Here is a 17998-nt window from a genome sequence, read left to right on the forward strand (position 1 = left end):
GATTGAGCCTGGTGAGAGAATAAGGAAATAAGGGAGTATTGTTTCGTGGTTTCCAGACAATGAAGGATTCAGCGCCACAGGAAATCTGGCCAATCACTGAACTTCGGCACTGAACTCTAAAGTCTTCGTGTCTCAGCTGTGTTTTGAGACTATATGATATAAGTATCAATGCTACTTTTCCAGTAGATAATAGCATTCGTATATACTATTGTCTGCAATGCCCATGAATAAATATCCCTTCATCCTGAAAACAGTCGGTTGGAATGTGTGGATACTTCACTTAATGAACCGCTAATTAAGATTTCGCCCGTTTTTTCCTTTTTTTTGAGTTTTTCTTTTCTGTGTGTCAGTCCCGGTATGTGCAGTACCTTGCAGTGCAATCACTTCTCCACTGTTTCCTGATCCCTTGGACAGTAATAGTATATAAACCACAAACTTTTCTCCAATTTCTTCCAGCTTTTCATTTCATTTCTGTTTCCGATCTGTAGACACAATCAATCCAACTTTCGTCACTCCTTGACCAGCAAATACTACATTAACTAACTTATAGTCATTCCTTACAAACTTTAGTTACCAACCCTTTCTTACTATACCCCTACCACTTTTGTACCATACTATACCACCTATATTTTATCTGTTCCACTTGAAAACTGAATCGAAATTAAAAAAAAAAAATTGAAAAATGAAGTTCTCTATTATTTTATCCATCTTGGCCTCCACTTCCATGGGCTCTGTCTTGCATCATCGTCATGTCAAACGTAATGATATCGTCAATGGTGCAGTTGTCCAAGTCGTTTACGACGAGGAGGTCACCTATTACATCAAGAAGGGACCTCAAACCACTGCCACTGAAGCCGTCGGTACCCACTCTTCTTTCTTCACCACTACTTATGGTAGTGCTTCTTCGTTCACCACTTCTACTTCTACCACCACTGATGCTACCTCAATTCTTGAACCTTCTAGCACTGTGGAATTGTCTTCTAGTACTTTTACTTCCTCTTCTGATGCCACTTCTTCTTCTTCTTCTACTATTTCCTCTTCTGCTACTATTTCCTCTTCTGATGCCACCTCTTCTTCTTCTTCTTCTTCTTCTGATGCCACCACTTTTTCTACTGCTACTTCTGTTTCTTCCTCCTTCTCCACTGAGATCACATCTGCCTCTACCGTTGAGCCAACCAGCTTCTCTTCTAGCTATGTTTCAACTTCTTCATCTGCAGAAACCACTACCACCACCAGCGCTTCCTCTTCTTCCTCTTCCTCTTCTTCCTCTACTGTTTCAACTACATCTACTGAATCCACCACCAGCTCATCTTCGTCTGCCACCAGCTCCGTCACCGTCGATACCACTTCCAACGATTACGGGTCATCTTTCAACAAGGACATTCTTTATGAACACAACGCCAAGCGTGCCTTGCATGGTGTCCCTGATCTCACTTGGAACGACACCCTCGCCACTTATGCCCAAAACTATGCTGATGAATACACCTGTCCATCCGATGGTTCTTTAGTCCATAGTGGTGGTCCATACGGTGAGAACTTGGCTTCCGGTTACGCTTCTTCCTTTGCGGTGGTTGATGCCTGGTACGCGGAAATCAAGGACTATGATTTCGCTACCGCTGGTACCGATGGTTTCAGTGAATCCACTGGTCATTTCTCCCAAGTTGTTTGGAAAGATACCACTGATTTGGGTTGCGGTTACAAGAAGTGCGGCACCTCCTTTGGCTATTATGTTATTTGCTCTTACTACACTGCAGGTAACGTCATTGGTGAAGATTGGACCGAAGAAGTTCCTGCTCTTTTATGATTGGTCTCCTCGAGGCTTTTTTTTCTTTCTTTTTTTTTTTTTAAGATGAGTTAATTAAAGCATATAAACATATTAAACGCATATATGAATGATTTATCTCTATCTTCAATTGGTTTTCCTCCTATTTTGTAGAAAATATGCTTATTATAGCGCGTGTGCGTGCACGCGTTGGAAAAGTAAATTTCCTCATGCATGTTGTTGTTCCGTGGCCACCCACTCATGCAGCAGCTTCTTTAACTAAAAACAGGCATGGAAACTGGAACAGATATATTGATGGAACATCAATGAGCATAACAAAACATGGAAATAAAAAAAATAAAAAACGATGCCTAGAATGATATTTAAGAGAACTGAAAGATACAAAAAAAAAACAAGTTCAGCAAATAACAAGAAAAAATAAAAAGATAAAAGTATGGGAGTCCCCACTATCTCATGAAATAAAAAATCTTTTTTTTTATACAGCTCTAATGAACAATGGTTCTCTTTGGGTATGTTGTAAATCCACACTATTATTGGAATCAAATATTTGTTCATCGAAAATTGCACCCCATTCGTATTCACCCTTATCCAAGATGACCACCCCCAAGTCAAAGTCTTTACTTTCACCAGGTAAGATTCCCTCTTGGCCAATATTGAGCTGAAGAACCCCATTGTACAAGATTTTCCGGTCTATTGGTCCGTGGTTGTTCAGAATTGGAACATGGCGAATGAAACCTTGCAACACATAATTGCTACGGTTAATAATCTTAGTTCTGATCGTCGCGAATTGCTCAGTCGACACTTCCCAATAAAGACCATTGTTCTTGATGTTTTGATGATCGTTCAAAATTTGCATTTCGATCCCAATTTTCTCAATTCTAAGAACACTCACCATCCGTTGCGACAATCTAATGCCTCGTAATTCAATGTCACCTTGACGTTTACTTCCTTCTTCCACCCAGTCACCCTTGATGTGTCTAAGTAATTCCTTTCTGTACCAGAAGGCTTCACGGATGTACTTGAATTCTTCCTTGGTGTACTTATTATCTTGAACAATAAATTGCTTGTTTCTCAAACTAGGAATAGATCTTTCCAAATATTCATTGGAAAACTCAATCCGCTTAATTGGCAAAATGAATCTTTCAGTGTGTCCTGGGGCAATGGTTTCACTGATACTGTAGAAATCATCATCATCATCATCATTGGAAGCCCCCATTCCTTTATCATCAGCCTCATCTAACACAAAATCACTGGACTTTAATGTCACTTTGAATTTTTGATTCCAAGAGTTACGCAAGTCAACAACCAATAAACAATAATCACTGACTTTGTTATTGGTTTTCTTATTCAAATATGCCCAAATATTCTTTTGTTCTAATGCAAATTCTTTCATATTTTGTACAGCCTTGCTCAGTTCACTCTGAATCACATTAATTTTGTCCTCATTTAATTCCTTAACATTATTGAATAATGGAATCAAATCACAACCTGCCAATTCAATACTTGGAGAAACCGTGACACTGATAGGAATACTAATTCTTCTGAAAAAATTAGAGAATTGTTGCGCACTCTTTTCATCTTCCGAAACATCCTTATTATTTGGATCAACGCTATGTTGATTCCCATAGTCCAAAATAATATGGGCATCACGCATACCACGTTTACCTCTTATGTCAAAGTTCAAATTCAAGTAGTCCAAAGGCTTAATGAACTTCAACTTGTTGATCTCCGATTTTTGGATCTTCAAAGGCTTCCGCTTCAATAAATAGTATTCAATTTCATAAATTTCATTGATCGGTAAATCCTTGGATTGCAAAGCTTTGGTTAATGGTTCGATTGTGGAATCAAGGAAGCTAAATGCCAAATAATTGATTTTAATGTTTGACAAATTTTTCAATACAATCTTGAATGAGGATTTTTCACCTTCTAACAACATAATCCATCCATTATTCAATGATAAATCAATGAGTGACAAGATCGGTTGTGGGGTGATAACCACCAAATTCAAGTTCTTGAACTCAACACGGTTAGCAATTTTCGCACTTGATTCATCGCCATTGACACCGGTGTTATTCGATAATGGTGAAAGTTTAGATTTATTCGACGGTAAATTTGCCTCAATACCAACTTTTTTGATTTTTTCCAACACTTCATATTTTTCTTTATGAATGATTTTGAATAGTTGACGCTCACAATTATTGACCTTCATTTCAGCACCAATGATTTTCAATTCACCATAATTCAATGGTCTAACAGCAATTCTCAAAGTGGTGACAGAATCAGCATTGATTGTGAATTGGTTTTGGTTGTTATTCACCAAAGTCTCTAACTCAAGTTCTTCGTTGGCTTTAATTGCAATTTCACTTAGCTCAATGTCAAATTCAAAGGGATTTTGAACCTTAACCAAAACTGTAAAAATTTCATCTTGAACAAGAACAATTCCTTCGTCATCAAAGTTGTCCTCTACCACATCCTCATATTCTTCTTCTTCATCACTATCAACGTTATCACCATCATTGCTTGTAGTGGCCGTACCATCTTCTTCGTAATCTCCTCCTTCCTCATTCTCTTCTTTGATGGAGCCAGTAAGACTGGCAATGCTTGTATCAGCGTCCACATCAATCACTTTACTCGCCCTTCTGCTTTTTGGTTTCAAACCAAGCCCAGAGGAAGACAATCTTTTTGAGCTTTTTCTTTGTAGTTTGGCCCGATTTCTTTTATTTTCTTCAAATGGGTTATAAATCACTGCACTGCTCATGACTTTATCAACATTGGTCACGGAGGATGATTCTTTGCCCAATGGCTTCTTATCAGTTTCAATGGTAGTATTGCTTCCGGCTGGTAGCTCCTTTAATTTAATAGGCATCAAAGTTTCATCAAATTCATTCAATAAGGTGATATCTCTCACCAAGAATGGATCCCAATAATAGCATGGTATCACTTGATTGACATTCTTGGCCTTTTGTTGAGTTTCTCCGATTAATGAAAACAATGAAATTTGCTCTTGTTTGGTCAATGCATTGATATACTTTGATAATAATATGCTAGAAAAGAAAACAATTCCTCTAAAATCAATTATTGATTTACAAATATCAATACACAAATTCAACACTGATTTATGAATTTGGAACCATGGGGCCCTTTTGAAGTTGTTAGTAGAATTCTTTGGGGAGCTTCCAATTCCATAAATTAATAATAGATTGTTTAACAACTTATGAAGCAGTTCATTGTTGTTTCTACCGGCTGATGATCCTGAGTCAACATCGTTCAATAATTTAGTGTTCAATTCCACTTGGGTTTGTAGCTGTTGATTTTTTTCAAAAATTTCTGCTGATCTGGAGATCAATTCATCGTCTTCATCTTGATCTTCGGTATTTCTAGATTCACTGACAGCTTGGCTCTTAGTCAATTCAGGGATCAATTTCAAAAATAATGTTCGGAGAATAAACGTTTTCTTTCTATAAAGTTCCAAATCATCATAGACACTCGCCAATGAACAGTATATTTTGCATTGGGAATTCAAACTCATATTCTTTAATTGAACCTTGAATAATTTATTGGAAAATGTAAAAATGTCCATTTTGGAAAAGAAAAATTCGTTAATCTTCTTTTCAGGAATAGGAGTGCCCATAACAATATGATCAATAACATAAGAATTAAAACCATTACCAACATGTATTATTGTCATGAATTTAAGAAATCTTATGATAGTTTCACAGTAAACTATCTGGGGAACATAATCTTCATGATTGGTGAAAGTCAAAGAGTAATAAAATAGTAATTTGTTGGTCAATTGGTCAATGATTTCTGGAATTTGAAGATTCAATTTATCGATTGAAACTAACTTGGACCCGCCCAAATTAGAACTTGAACCGGTATTGGTCTGGGAATTGGCCTGACCACTAATGTTATTCATGGTGCTAGATCTTGATAAAGAATTTCTTGGCGAAGCATCAGGAGTGTTTTTGGAAGAAGAGTTTTTTTCCTTAGAATTTATAAACTTCAACAATGATTGGGGTAATTGATATGGAACATTAAGATGTGTCAATAAGGTCAAGCAAATACCAATGTACTCGAGACAACTTGCCAACCATAAATAATCACTTGAAGACTTCAATAATAATATAGCATCACCAAACTCTCTGAGAGCATCACTATATCTCCCTGCTAGTAAATAAAAGTTACCTAATATTTTTATGTGTCTACCTTTATTCTTTGTATCCTTAATTTTCTCGGTACCCTTTGATCCCGATGATTTTTTCACGGCATCAGTGGTAGAGATTTCGGTATTCTCATAAGCGCTGGTGTGATCGGTGATAGTGATCTTCAAGACATCATTAGAATTGATAGACCCAGGTGATCTTAAAGTGACGTGTTGGAAAGATTGGGCGTAAGAGTTCAACGCATTAAGGAAATTGGAAGTGATATCGCACATTATAGGGTATTCTGAAGCATTATTGTTGGAAGATTTCTGGATGTGGAAAATATTATTTGCTTCTGGATTGATCAAATCTTTATTTTCGGAGTCAAACACCACAATATTGTGAACAATGGAGTATTTAAACACTTTCTTCAAATTCTTCAAGTGTAAATTCAATTTGCTTAACGTTAAGCCATCGGAATATTTGATGAAACCCACCACCACAAATATCTTTCTGAATGGTTCAAAATCTTGCAAGAATATTTCCTGATTATCGATCTGTGCTAGCTGATGATCATATAAAACACTCCCAAGAGGAAATCCTTGAGGACTGAACTTGTTGACGGTATTTGCTTCGCTTCTTGGAGTGACATCTACTAATCTGACTTGGTGCTTATCCTTAAAGTTCTCAAAACATGCCAAAAATTGATCATTTGGCATGTCGGCAAGAGGCAAGAAAAGACTCTTTACCCTTGCCGGAGATGTATAGGAATATGGATCCATCACCATCTCTTATTGTTGCTGTAATCGCCGAGGGGAGAATTCCTTTCTTTTGTCGTTTGAGATCAAATACAATTAATTAACAGGCTGTTCGGATCATCACTTTTTTTTTTTTTTGGTGAAAAAATGGTTGCGCAGCCCGTGCAGAAGGTTTTCCCATTGACCTTGAAAATCACCAATTTGCCGTCTTCTAACAGCAGCAGACCATGGAGGATCCCGGTGAGAATAGATTGTTATTTATCACATATAAAGATGGCTGGATTAAGCTTCGACAACTTCCAAAGAAATCAATACATTGCCTCCAAAGGGGTGGCCATGCCTAAGGCTACCTCCACAGGTACCACAATTGTTGGTTGCAAGTTCAACGGTGGCGTTGTGGTAAGTATCGGCTTGACAATCAGAGTGATCCTTTCAAAATGTATTTTTAGTTGAAAATTCAATGACAGTGGCTCATGGAAAGAGAAAAATGGAAATTGGTTATTCTTTTGCTTGTTTTTCTCTTTTTGATACTAACTGTTCGTTATTATAGATTGCTGCAGATACCAGAGCTACTGCTGGTCCAATTGTTGCTGACAAGAACTGTGAGAAATTGCACAAGCTTTCTCCAAAGATATGGTGTGCTGGTGCCGGTACTGCCGCTGACACTGAGATGGTGACACAATTAATAGGCTCGAATTTGGAGCTTCATTCACTTTATACCAATCGTGAACCAAGAGTGATAGCTTCTCTCACGTTATTGAAACAACATTTATTTAAATACCAGGGCCACATTGGTGCCTATTTGATTGTTGCCGGTGTTGATCCAACTGGAGCTCACTTGTTTTCTATCCACGCCCACGGGTCAACGGATGTTGGTCCTTACCAAACTTTGGGTTCTGGTTCTTTGGCCGCCATGTCGGTTATGGAAACTCAATGGAAAGAAAATATGACCAAAGAAGAGTGTATCAAATTGTGTGCCGACGCCATTGAAGCTGGTATTTGGAACGATTTGGGTTCTGGTTCTAACGTAGATGTTTGTGTCATGGAAGTTGGCAAAGATGCACAATTGTTGAGAAATTACATAACACCAAACATCAGAGAACAAAAGGCAAAGAGCTATAAGTTCAAGAAAGGCACTACTGCCATTTTGAGGGAAAGTATTTACAATCTTGTTGATGTGGAGGAAACTGAGATTCCCGTTCCAATGGAGGTAGACGCTTAAAGATGGAAGGTAAATTGTATTTTTGTTTTCTATTATTTTATCAAGTATTATTGGTTTATGTCTCTTTATTAATATAAATTTTTCAAAGGAATTAACAAAAAAAAAAAAAAAGGAATCATCTTATTGCAGGTAGCTGTGTAATTGTTGTGGGGGCTTTGTAATAATATCAGTTGCCATGAACTGGTAAGTTCACAAGCAGAGAAGTGGGCGTCGACTACAGTTTACAAATTTAAAAACAAATAAAGACTGTATAAAAATTGTATAAAATTAACCAACGTATATCATATCAAAGTTTTAAGAGCTAATACTGTTCCTTCAACAATACCATCGTGTTCAGCGGCGTGTACTCTGGCTTCATATTCCTCCAATGTTTCTCCTTTAATGACACTTAATTCCTTGACAAGTAATGGCTCACCCTTGTCAACTTCAGGAATTACTTTATGTATCATTATACCGGTCTTATCCACTTCTCCATCCTGGGCAGCCTTCCATGATCTTTCAATGGCATTGATCCCTTCGAATTGCCCCGGTAAAGCTGGGTGCAAGTTGATGATAGGGATGTTGTAAGGATGCAAATTTACAAGGAAATCCTTGGACAAAATCAACATCCACCCGGCACAAACGATCAAGCCTGGTGATTTGTGTCCTGATGAGAATGGAGTAGCAGCCACTGATTCCTGGGAGGCATATTTGTCTCCGAACAAAATAATATTCAAAAGATCTTGGTTAAACACCTCTCTGGCCTTGGCACGCTGCTTCTTTTTTTCTTCTGGAGAAACGTCGGCTGGAATCGACAGATAGTACGATTTCAAAGTATGTATTTTTGTAGGGATGTTGGCCTTTGCGGCTCTTTCAAGACCGTAGGCGGTTGGTGAAGATGAAATAACTAATGATATCTTGGCTTTAATAGTGCCCTCGGCGATAGCATCGATAAGAGCTTGCAAGTTCGAGCCATTTCCGGAAATCAACACGGTTATGTTAGCTAAAGCTTCTGAGGTTGCCATATTAGAGAATAGTGATAATGACAATAATAATGAGAGCGATGCCTTCAGTTAGGAAGTGACTCAATATTTCGCTTCATCTAAAAAAATTTCATGAAAAAAAATAAAAAGTTATGCACATGATTTGTGTAGCTTCTTCTTCGATCAACGATTGATAAAATTCAGGAAACAGTGTTCTTGGGAAATTAGAGACTGAAAGAACCGTTAAGAATATTCCTTGGTGTGTTTTTCCACTCTGTTGGTCTTTCGAGGCTCCTTCAATTTGAAATGTGTTACCAAATATGCGGTAATGTAATGAGTTTATTTAGCAAGCTTGACGAAAGTACATCATATATCTAAAGTAGAAGAATTGCTCTTGGTCACAAGCTTTTTGGTATTCCCCGGTGGAAATTCCTGAAAATTCTCCTTTGATTTCCTAATCTAATGAATGAAAGATATCAAAAGCCGAGCGTTTCCATTTCAGGAAGCCTGCTAAATATTGAAGAAAAAAAAATAAAAAAGAGCTTTCCTTTTAGCATTTTACTCATAAAGCCTTTTGGTTTGATCTGCCAGAATATTATATTTTTTCAGTTTTTGGTCTAATTCTCGCTAATAATATGTGGTAATCAAGTTTGTTGCCCTTTGGCATGCCCACTGATCTGTGGGTCTTTGATGGTGATTGCCGAACATCAGATATTTTTCTTGACGCTTTGGACGCACCAAAAAGAAGAAAACAGAGAGAATAGGGTGGTCGATAATTCTATAAGGTTTCTATATACACAATGCTATCATTTATTATATCGACTGATACATAATATTCAACACAAAAACTTATAATCTACGGTGGAAAACACTGTTGATGGTGATGATGGCATTCATTCGCTGCGCATACCACTTCGGCATGCATGGCATTCCTCGTGCTCTCAAAATGGAAGTTTATGGATTCAATGGCTTAGGAAAGGCCATAAAAATACCAGCATATTTGAGTGCTTTGGGAATTGAAGGTGAGGAGGGAAAAAAAAAGAAAAATAAGGTATAATACATAACATCCTCCCGCCACTTTTTTTCGCTCTTCAGAATTCTCCCGATATTTGTGTGCCTTTTAGTGTGATCAATATTATATCGATATACTACACCCTCACAGACCTCCTGTTCATTCTTTACTTCCGTCAAACACAAGGAGATCTAAGACATTCATTCGTTTTAATCAAATAGTCACACATTCAATCAATCAATCAATCAAGTTCCCTCACACATCATCAAAAAAACAAAAACAGGAAAAAAACTCCTTGAAAGCTGAATTATGATCAAAGCCCTTTGTTTGGTGTTATTACTCGCCTATTCTCCAGTTTCTGCGGAGAAGCATGATAAGAGATATTATATTAATGCAGCAGATTATGGTGCTACCACTTTGCCTGCGTACCTTACAACAGGTACCGATCAGTGGAACAAAGCTACCTTAACCACCATCAATTGGAACACTTGGGATAATACATGGGCTACTGCATCAACCTATGACACCACTCCAACTTGGGATACTACTTTAACTACTGCGACGTCTTGGACTTCAACTTCAACTTCATCTTCATCTTCATCTACTACTTCTTCAACTTCAACTTCATCTGCCACTTCTGATTCTAGCACCAAAAATACCGCTGAATCACAAGAGCAAAATAGCAAGGATTCCCGTAGAGCCAAGATTGTTGTCGGTGTGGTTTGTGGGATTGTTGGGTTTTTGGGTCTTTTGGCCGCAGTTCTTATGTTCCTTTGTTGGGCTCAAAGAAGAAAAGCCAAGCTCGATGATGAGAAAGATATCACCATCAAAGAGGTCGCTGGGGTTCCTAATTATTCTAATTCCAGATCCTTAGGTCCTGGTGCTGCTACTGGTGCTATTGGTGCTGGTGTATCTGGTGTAGCTGCCATTGAAGTTTTGGGTGATGATTACCATGGCAATGATGATATGGAAAGAATTGAAAGTCCAATTAATGATAATGCTAGTACCGTTACCGGAAGCTTTGCTTCTTTGTCTGAGAAATTGAAAGAAATCCAAGAGCAATACTCTAATGACGGTGATAATATAAGTACTTTCTCTACTCTTGATGGTGGTGATGATGACAGATACGATGATGTTGTTGGTGGTGCCGCCGATGTGGTAGTTACTGATGCTACAGGTAACAGATTATCACATGCTAGCTCTTCCTCTTCTTCCACTAACGGTTCTGACAGATCATCTATCAGCTCATACAGATCTTCTCTCAAGGAAGTGAGCCCTTCACTCAACAATCAAACCATGAGAACCATGTCCCCAAAGCAAACAACCTTTGCTGAAAATGTTACTTCCCAAAACTCTTCTGAAGCTCATGAATCTGATGACGAATTATATGGTGACAGAAAGCTTGATTCCTCCACCTCTTCTGATTATGAGGGAAGATTCAGTGCTGCTGATGCTGATGCTGTTGCTGCTGCCGTGCCAGCTGCCTCCAATACAGAAAAATTAAGTCCAATGATGCAACCAAGAACCAACTCTGAAAGTCCTGCAACCATTACTACTACTAGTACTTCTGTCCCAAGTGGTATTGACAGTGATGCAGCCAGTTTTGAACAGGATCAGAACTTCCCTAACAAGTACAATAATTTCGCTACTGAATTGTTGACCGCTAAAGCCGGCAAACCAAAGTTGGTGCTATTGAATAACCCAGGACAATCAGTATCTGAGCCATTGGAGCCTGCTACTGAAGAGGACGAAAGAAAAGAAAGCATTACCACCATAAAGGATGTTTCTGACAGTCCACAATCCAACTTATCCAAGAAGAGGGAATCACAATTTGATTTTGAATCTGGTGATGATGATGATGAAGATGAAGATGAAGAAGAACAAGAAAGAGAAAGAAAGCCATCGGAAGCAACTTTCTTTACTGAAACTGTGTGATCGCATTGCTTTTTCTGATCTAATAATGCCTTCTTTGATAGAGTAAAAGATCTTCTGCTGGTCAGAAGATTGCTCGTTCCTCAGTCGTGTATATTCTCACTTATGCATTGATTGTCATTACAATTGATATTTTTTTTTGCCTTCTACAACTATTTATTTATTTTTATTTTATATTTTATTTCCATCCTTTAATTCCATCTACTTCACTAAACTCTTTTGTTTATGTTGTTTCTATCATTATTTTTTTATTTCTTGCTCTTCTAAAACACTATAATTCTTTAGTATTGTCTTATTATTATATCCATTTCTTATATACTTTTATAGCTTCTTTTTTTTTTTCCTACTAATTCCATAATTAATCGTTATTCCTTATCATCTCTTGTTTTATTCTTCAAGTAGCATGCTCTAACTAACAATCGAGGGGTCTTCTTGTCATTTTGCCCCATCGGGATGCTCAATTGGCCCGTCCCCACGGTGTAAATCAGGGTACCCTTCACCAGAAAAAGTGCAAAAATTTACGTTGAAAAATTACAAGAAAAAAAAAATGCCATCCCCAATAGTCAGTCAGGTAATAATATATACATCATATTAGAATATCCCACCACACCAAAGAAAAAACCACATAATATTTAAAAATGGTCAAATTAACTCAAGTTGATGACGATGCCTCCGCTGCCGCTGCCGCCACTGAAGCCACCAGTGCCGCTACCTCCACCACCAGCGAAGAAACTCCAAAGACTGCCGAAGTTGAAGAAAACGACGAAGATTATGAAGACACTTCTGACTCCGACAGTGATGACGATGATGAAGAAGAAGACCTTAATGAGGAAACTCTTTATGAAAGAATTGTTGCCTTGAGAGAAATCATCCCTCCAACCCAAAGATCATTCATCAGCGACGCCGGCAGCAGCATCAAATCTTTTGCTTCTAGCAGTTTCCTCAATGTCGGAAACTTCTTGTGGATTGCCACCTCCAGTGCCTTATTGTTGGCTATCCCAACCTCCTTGGCTTTGCTATCAGAACACCAATTAGTTGAAATGGAAAACGAAATGAAATTACAACAAGAAAGTGCTAGCGTTCTTGCACCAGGCTCAGAAGGTGCTTTTGAACAACCTAAAGAAACTAAGGCTTAGAATACTCTCATTTCCTCACCCTTTTCTCTCTCTCTCTCTCTCTCTCTCTCTCTCTCTCTCTCTCTCTTTCTAGTGTTCTAATTTTTGTTTTGGTTGACCATGCTTGTTTTTATCATTAAATTATTCTTTTTCTTCTTATTATTATTATCATCATTATTTCCCACCATCCCTCCATCATAATGATTTTGTTATGACAAAATTAATGACTTGTTCTGTATATATTGCGAATATATTGTATCTATCCTAGTTATATTTGGAAATCTTTGTGTATGTGCAAATGGTCAAGAGAAAGAGCGGAATTCGAATTCAGTCACGTGTATGGGTTTCTCTGGACATGAGCCCCTACAAGAGGTTCATTGGAAAAAATCACCAACAAACTGAATGTGGATGGCAAATCCAGTTGATAGGTTTCTCAAACAGATTGTTTTGGGACCATCGATATTTTATTCTCATTGTTTTTTTCTTTTCTTTTTATAAAAGCTTTTCACAATTGATAGAGAAGGTACTGTCGGCGATTCAGACAAATAACAAATATTACATACAACCAGGATGGCAACAGCGACAACTCATTATGGTGGTATCAAGCCATTCTTCGTCCAAAAGATCCAAGATACTCAGTTGAAGATCGAGCAAAAGACACACAATTTACGCAGATTGGAGGCCGAAAGAAACATTCTTAATACGACTGTCAGATCTTTGAAAGATGAATTGAAGTTATTGCAAGAACCAAGCTCGTACGTCGGTGAAGTTGTGAAAGTCATGTCATCTAACCAAGTTTTGGTAAAGATCCATCCAGAAGGCAAATACGTCGTCAATATCTCTAGCACCATAAATATCAAGGATATCAAGCCATCTTTGAGAGTTTGTCTTAAATCAGATTCGTACACTTTACATCAAATTTTACCAAATAAAGTCGATCCATTGGTGTCATTAATGATGGTGGAAAAAGTCCCAGATTCCACCTATGACATGATTGGTGGTTTGGACAAGCAAATCAAAGAAATCAAAGAAGTTATTGAATTGCCAGTGAAGCATCCGGAATTGTTTGACTCTTTGGGTATCCAACAACCAAAAGGTGTGATCTTGTACGGGCCACCAGGAACTGGTAAGACTTTGTTGGCGAGAGCCGTCGCCCATCACACCGAATGTAAATTTATCAGAGTAAGTGGTTCGGAATTGGTGCAAAAATACATTGGTGAAGGGTCCAGAATGGTTAGAGAGTTATTTATAATGGCCAGAGAACACGCGCCATCCATTATCTTTATGGATGAAATCGATTCTATCGGTTCATCAAGAGTCGAAGGCGGTGGCTCAGGGGGTGGTGATTCCGAAGTCCAAAGAACTATGTTGGAATTGCTTAATCAATTGGATGGGTTTGAATCGTCAAAAAACATCAAGATAATAATGGCCACCAATAGATTGGATATTTTGGATCCAGCGTTGTTGCGTCCTGGTAGAATCGATAGAAAAATCGAATTCCCTCCACCGACCGTCACTGCCAGAACTGATATTTTGAAAATTCACTCAAGATCAATGAATTTGACCAGGGGAATAAACTTGAGAAAGATTGCGGAAAGAATGAATGGTTGTTCTGGTGCTGATGTTAAGGGTGTTTGTACCGAAGCCGGTATGTACGCTCTTAGAGAAAGAAGAATCCATGTTACTCAAGAAGATTTTGAATTAGCTGTGGCTAAAGTTATGGCAAGACATGATGATAATACTGCCGTCTCATTGGCTAAATTATTCAAGTAGTTTTTGGTTTTTGTATTATTACACTATCACCTTATATTTTTCTTTAGCAATATAGTATTTCTTCATTTTTGATCGCTTTTTTTTGTACTCCGATCATGATCTGTTCGATTGGTGACAATCAATCATTCCTGTTTTAATATGATATAAAAAAAGTCAAGGTAATAAAAAAATCGAAGCTGAAATAATAGTTGCAAAAAATTAAGGGCCGAGCAGGGAATTGAACCCTGGACCTCTCGCATACATGTGTATGTTGTACTCGAGTTTCAACTCGAGTTCGCTACCCAAAGCGAGAATCATACCACTAGACCACGCGGCCACTTTGTTTCCAAATGCGCTTCCACACTTTCTTATCCAGTGAATCATTATAAAACCCGCCGCGCTGGTATATACACATTCTTTGTTTCACCTTCTATTTACATAATTTGCACGGTTATTTTAGTTATTTCATTATGATAATTAACAGTTTCTCATTAAGAAGCCCATTATCATGATTTTTTTTTTTTTTATTATGTTTTTTACATATTATTTTTCAATTTATTGTTTACCCTCGATTACTGAACACACTCTATTTGGTTTTATTTGACTATATTTGATTTTTTTAGGATGAGTTTTTACTTTCTATTTCTATTTCTATTTTATTCTACTTGAACTTGCCATACCATGTCATTGAACAGATCATCTACTCTCTCGCCCTGGATCAACTACCTGACAAAGATCATCCTATTATAACCAATAGCTCAGTATCCCTATTTGTTAATATTTGTGTATTCTAAATATAAACTATGTATTTATTACTATATGATAAATTCAATAAGAATGCTTTATTTTTTGTTGGTTTTCTATTCATCGTCATTTATTTGCGTTGATTTCCTGGTTTTGTTCTTGTTAATTTTTCTTGAGTTTTGATGGCCATTGGATTGGACACAAGAGATTCATATTAGCGGAACCTATCCAGATCATTTAATTTCGCACTTGTATTAAGTATCGTTAGACTAAAAAAATTCCTAGGTGTCTCAAATCACAGTGCCTTTTTCTTCGATGATTGTTTATGATTATTGTTTTCATTGACGTTTTGCTTGAGGGAAAATTAAATAAAGAGTGGTAGAAACTACTAATCAATTTTATTATTCAATATATTTTGGGGAATGTAATCTATATCGCCAGTATTGTTCATCCTTTACTGAATTAATTACTTCTTATCAGATCTATTCTATAATTATATCTATCTCCTGATCTCTTATCTTATCCACGATCTCATTCTACCTTATTCCTTATCTCATTCCTTATCTTATAACCAATATTCTATATTAATTATCTATTTAAAGAGGTACTAAACAGCCTATTCGTTACATATTATTTTAATAAAAAATCAAGTTAATATTACAGGGAAGGTAACAGTATGATATGCAAAGGAAAGATGTACAACTCGCAAAATCCAATTCAAACCATCAACGGAAATCAGACAAGAGTTGTTACGTATTTATTGTGGATTCCTCTTATCATTCTCTTAAATAACTACAAATATTTCTGAATTTCTTGAACCAATTATCAAAGATATCTTTGTACGTGTGGTTTTTGTAAAAATGATGCCATGAACAGTCGCATTATATTATTAAAGATCAAATATCGGCAACAATATTCAAGATTTAGAATCATTTAAAATTTAATACACCTTCTTATCATTTTTGCCCGAAATTATAGTACTATTAATAATACTGCTCAATGATATGAGGAGCCTCTCACAAATATTGTAACTTCAACGTCATTCTTCATCACGGGGGTCCACAAAAAAAAAAAAATAAAATAAAAATAAATGAACCGATAACATCAAAATCAGGAGAAAGAGGTAAATTCCTATAGATATATTACCATAATTAAACAAACAAAGAAGAACAAGAATTGATCTTCTCGGGATTCGTGGACCCCTATATTTCAATCAAATATAATATTTATTCTCTTTTCTTGATAAGAGTACCACATAATGTCTAATATATCGCATAAACTATCAGAGCTATCACTGTTGATCGAGAGATCATATTCTATTCTTGAAGAACGGAAGAGAATGATACAGTTGGATATCAAACCGTCTATAGGGGATGACCAAGAGTTGACGAGTGGTTTGAACAAAATTGTTAAAAAACTAACGTATTTCGAGGATGATTTGATCGATTTAATCACCAGTAATGGTAAAAAGCTGCAATATCATAATGGATCAAAAAAGCTTGATACGTACAACAATAGTAATCTAATGGCAACCGTTAATCAGTTAACCATGGATTTCAATAACAGAGTTTCACAGTATGATAAACTTTTGGATAATATCGAGTTTTCGTTTGAAAAAGAAGAGATCAACCATGGGCATAACCATGGGGAGAGGATAATAAATATCGATGATTATCGATTCATTAAAAAACAATTACCAGAAGTGGCTCCTGTGGTGAAAACTGTGAGGTTTAAGGATAATCTAATTGAAGAAGAACAACCAGCTTCTTCATCAGATCTTCACAAACAACCGTATAAGGATGATGATGATGATGATGATGATGATTTGAATATGTTGAATTCGTCGATTGGTTCAGTGCATGTATCAACAGCAACCACTGTATCAGATGCTCAGGATTTGTCGGCCCATCAACATGATCAGATGAAAGCATCATTATTCCGTCCCTATTCTGACAATAACAATCCATCATCGATATCCAATGATAATAATAACAATAACGATGATGATAATGCTAGTACACCATCTAACCATCAAATGCTTATCCAGCAACAACAGAGTTTATTGCAGCAAGACGATGCTTTGGATTCCTTAAGCCAATCGATCCGCCGCCAGCGAGAAATGGGGCTTTCAATAAACGGCGAATTGGACGACCAAATGGTGATTCTTGATGATCTCGAGGCACAAATGAATACCTCTGAGAGACGATTGCATGACGCCAGGAAGAATTTGCATAAAGTTAATGTAAAGATGAAGGAACATGGTCATTGTTTTATCATCACCGTATTGGCGCTTATTTTATTTGTTTTGGTTGTTATTTTGTGAGAGTGAATCATTGTCTTATTATTGCTATTATTTGGTCATTATTGTGTTTGTTTTTTGGAAGAGTAAATTTTTAGATTTTACTAGCATTGCTTTGGAAAAAAAAAATTAATTGGATTAGGGAATAAATAGTTATAAATAATAAAAATTATAACGAAGTGTTTCATTTAGTAAAACAATTGTGAAGATGCGTATATATAGATTAAACATTTTAATAAATAAAAAAAAAAGGACAAAAGAATAATATAGTAGTAAT

The 17998-nt window shown here is 36.8% G+C and overlaps 8 protein-coding genes across 8 annotated transcripts; 6 read left to right on the forward strand and 2 right to left on the reverse strand. All coding sequences in view use genetic code 12, as the record gives it.

Moving 5' to 3' along the window:
* Nucleotides 1–682: 682 nt before the first annotated feature.
* On the forward strand, nucleotides 683–1804 carry DASC09_032370 (CAP domain-containing protein; the record flags this gene model as incomplete). The annotated part of the gene is made up of 1 exon (XM_064996836.1): nucleotides 683–1804. One exon carries the CDS (start codon nucleotides 683–685, stop codon nucleotides 1802–1804), a length of 1122 nt encoding a protein of 373 aa, XP_064852908.1.
* Nucleotides 1805–2258: 454 nt separating this feature from the next.
* TRS120 (TRAPPII-specific subunit TRS120) lies at nucleotides 2259–6713 on the reverse strand (the record flags this gene model as incomplete). Its single annotated transcript, XM_064996837.1, has 1 exon — nucleotides 2259–6713. The coding sequence occupies one exon, from the start codon at nucleotides 6711–6713 to the stop codon at nucleotides 2259–2261; it is 4455 nt and encodes a 1484-aa protein (XP_064852909.1).
* A 117-nt stretch (nucleotides 6714–6830) lies between these two features.
* PUP1 (proteasome core particle subunit beta 2) lies at nucleotides 6831–7905 on the forward strand (the record flags this gene model as incomplete). The annotated part of the gene is made up of 2 exons (XM_064996838.1): nucleotides 6831–7082; nucleotides 7234–7905. 2 exons carry the CDS (start codon nucleotides 6831–6833, stop codon nucleotides 7903–7905), a joined length of 924 nt encoding a protein of 307 aa, XP_064852910.1.
* A 281-nt stretch (nucleotides 7906–8186) lies between these two features.
* ADE8 (phosphoribosylglycinamide formyltransferase) lies at nucleotides 8187–8909 on the reverse strand (the record flags this gene model as incomplete). The annotated part of the gene is made up of 1 exon (XM_064996839.1): nucleotides 8187–8909. The coding sequence occupies one exon, from the start codon at nucleotides 8907–8909 to the stop codon at nucleotides 8187–8189; it is 723 nt and encodes a 240-aa protein (XP_064852911.1).
* Nucleotides 8910–10188: 1279 nt separating this feature from the next.
* DASC09_032410 (uncharacterized protein) lies at nucleotides 10189–11814 on the forward strand (the record flags this gene model as incomplete). Its single annotated transcript, XM_064996840.1, has 1 exon — nucleotides 10189–11814. The coding sequence occupies one exon, from the start codon at nucleotides 10189–10191 to the stop codon at nucleotides 11812–11814; it is 1626 nt and encodes a 541-aa protein (XP_064852912.1).
* Nucleotides 11815–12449: 635 nt separating this feature from the next.
* On the forward strand, nucleotides 12450–12947 carry TOM22 (Tom22p; the record flags this gene model as incomplete). The annotated part of the gene is made up of 1 exon (XM_064996841.1): nucleotides 12450–12947. The coding sequence occupies one exon, from the start codon at nucleotides 12450–12452 to the stop codon at nucleotides 12945–12947; it is 498 nt and encodes a 165-aa protein (XP_064852913.1).
* A 549-nt stretch (nucleotides 12948–13496) lies between these two features.
* Nucleotides 13497–14699, forward strand: RPT6 (proteasome regulatory particle base subunit RPT6; the record flags this gene model as incomplete). Its single annotated transcript, XM_064996842.1, has 1 exon — nucleotides 13497–14699. The coding sequence occupies one exon, from the start codon at nucleotides 13497–13499 to the stop codon at nucleotides 14697–14699; it is 1203 nt and encodes a 400-aa protein (XP_064852914.1).
* A 1981-nt stretch (nucleotides 14700–16680) lies between these two features.
* Nucleotides 16681–17745, forward strand: SYN8 (syntaxin; the record flags this gene model as incomplete). The annotated part of the gene is made up of 1 exon (XM_064996843.1): nucleotides 16681–17745. One exon carries the CDS (start codon nucleotides 16681–16683, stop codon nucleotides 17743–17745), a length of 1065 nt encoding a protein of 354 aa, XP_064852915.1.
* Nucleotides 17746–17998: the final 253 nt, after the last annotated feature.

This window comes from Saccharomycopsis crataegensis, assembly GCF_037102585.1.
Source record: "Saccharomycopsis crataegensis DNA, jcf7180000000084, whole genome shotgun sequence".
NCBI lineage: Eukaryota > Fungi > Ascomycota > Saccharomycetes > Ascoideales > Saccharomycopsidaceae > Saccharomycopsis > Saccharomycopsis crataegensis.